Source organism: Miscanthus floridulus, chromosome 11 (genome assembly GCF_019320115.1).
Source record: "Miscanthus floridulus cultivar M001 chromosome 11, ASM1932011v1, whole genome shotgun sequence".
NCBI lineage: Eukaryota > Viridiplantae > Streptophyta > Magnoliopsida > Poales > Poaceae > Miscanthus > Miscanthus floridulus.
The window spans coordinates 80,772,755-80,774,615 of record NC_089590.1 but is presented as its reverse complement, the minus strand read 5'-3'; the positions used below and the strand labels follow the sequence as shown (position 1 = coordinate 80,774,615).

The following is a 1,861-nucleotide window of genomic DNA, read 5'->3' as shown; positions in this document are numbered from 1 at the left end:
CCCAAAATACAACAAAGGGATAAATATGTGGTTGCCTTTTGATTTGAAAAGTACTTCGTCATCTCACAATCGGAGGATCTAATCAACTTATCCAGGTTTGAACTACTACTACCTCCATCCTATAAAAATAATGTAATTCTACTTCTATTCTTAGTGAAACTATTGATTAATAAATTTATGTAAAAGAGTATAAATATTTATGACATAAAATAGACATATATTATGGTATCATAAATATTAATGTTTTTATTAAATTTAGTTAAAATTAAAATAGTTTGACAGCGCAGTGAACTACCACTACTGTACTTCTGTCGACAAAGAACCGAACTAAACTTTCAGCATTTTCCAGTGGCATCGACAGGAACTTCCATACAGAATTAAGTAATGTGATAGTGGTAGTGGCAGAAAAAAAAAGCAAGCACTATTCCGCGGAGATTTTTGCAGCCTGGTGTTGTTCGTCAGATTTCTCGGCTATCTTCTTAGCCTTGGCACGGTCATCGAGGTAGTGCTGATACACGTAGGACAGGAGCCCCCACACTCCTATGAGCATGGCCATCAGCTTCACCCCGTCCATCCGGTCGCCGAGGAAGATCACGGCGATGACCGGAGACAGCGGCGTGCCCACCGTGCTGATGACGTTGGTGAACAGCGATGACACCGCCGCGACCAGCCCCATGAGGCCCATCGTGCACAGCTGCCACGAGACGGCCGTCCACGCCAGCGTCATCGCGTACGCCACCTCCCCCTTCTTGTACGCCTCCATCTCCCCGGCGATGGTGCGCCACTCCCCGGAGGCGAACAGCCCGGCCACGGACACGCACGCCGCCGCGGTGTTGCTCCAGAACTGCATCTCCAGCACGGTGCGGAGCGTGTCGCTCTTGAGCACCTCATCGAAGGTGAGCTGCGTCAGGGACAGGATCAGGGAGAACAGCGCCGACGCCGACAGCGTCAGCGCGAACCCCGCCGGGAACTTCCCCTTCGGGATGCTGCTGCCGGTCTCGTCCGAGCCGTGGTTCATGGCGACAAGCGCGGCCGAGAAGGTGAGCAGCACGACGGAGTTGAGGACGAGCGCCCGGAACTTCTCCTTGTTCAGGAAGTAGGCGAAGACGGCGTTGAACGAGACCTGGCTCGCGCAGATGATCGAATAGGTTGACATCGGCAGGTACAGGAGGCCGTACGAGTACATCAGGTTGTCGCCGGCGAGGAGGACGCCCAGGCCGGCGTAGATGGCGGCGATCTTGACGAGCGGTGGCCGATTAGCCGCGGCCGCCACGGAGGAGGACGGCCTGGTCCGGAACCGGAAGTAGAGGAGCAGCGGGATGGCGAGCGGCGTGCCGCAGGACTGCACCACCGTCTCCATCCACAGGCTGTTGCCACCCTGGTCGTAGTAAATCCTGCCAAGGAGCGTGGCCACGCCCTGCCCGCCGAGAATGAACACGATGTTGATAAGGACCACCGCCCACCACGCCAGCCGTTTCGATAGTGGTGGCCACGGCGCCTCAGTTGCACGACATGCACCACCGTTCTCTGCTCTGTGTCCATGATCGTCTCCACCAGCTTCTTGGCCTCGGATACCTGCATGTCCGCCTCATCATTTCAGCTGTTCGATATTGCTGTCTCGCTTAATTAATTGCAGTACCTCGTAATAAAACAGAGAGAAAGGGACCTGCGATTTGCAGCTGAATTTCACCAGCGTCACCCATCTTGGATTGCAACCAAGATCTGTATGCGCTGCAGATATGAAATTTCTTGAAGTAAAAGGACAGGCAACTGCATACATATACGCAACCGTGGCCGTCCTGTCTATAAACGAGTTGATCTTATCAGTGCGGCCTGTCGACTCTCGACGTGCCCTACTGGT

The 1,861-nt window shown here is 53.5% G+C and overlaps 1 protein-coding gene across 1 annotated transcript; it reads right to left on the bottom strand.

Moving 5' to 3' along the window:
- Nucleotides 1-229: 229 nt before the first annotated feature.
- LOC136494265 (probable purine permease 11) lies at nucleotides 230-1,861 on the bottom strand. The gene is made up of 2 exons (XM_066490436.1): nucleotides 1,667-1,861; nucleotides 230-1,575 (listed from the first exon to the last, which is right to left on the bottom strand). Exons 1-2 carry the CDS (start codon nucleotides 1,701-1,703, stop codon nucleotides 422-424), a joined length of 1,191 nt encoding a protein of 396 aa, XP_066346533.1. The 5' UTR covers nucleotides 1,704-1,861; the 3' UTR covers nucleotides 230-421.

Coding starts and splice junctions, on each gene's coding strand:
- LOC136494265 (XM_066490436.1), bottom strand. CDS start 1,703: ATGGGTGACGCTGGTGAAATTCAGCTGCAAATCGCAG. Junction 1,576..1,666: donor AATTCAGCTGCAAATCGCAG/GTCCCTTTCTCT, acceptor GCGGACATGCAG/GTATCCGAGGCCAAGAAGCT.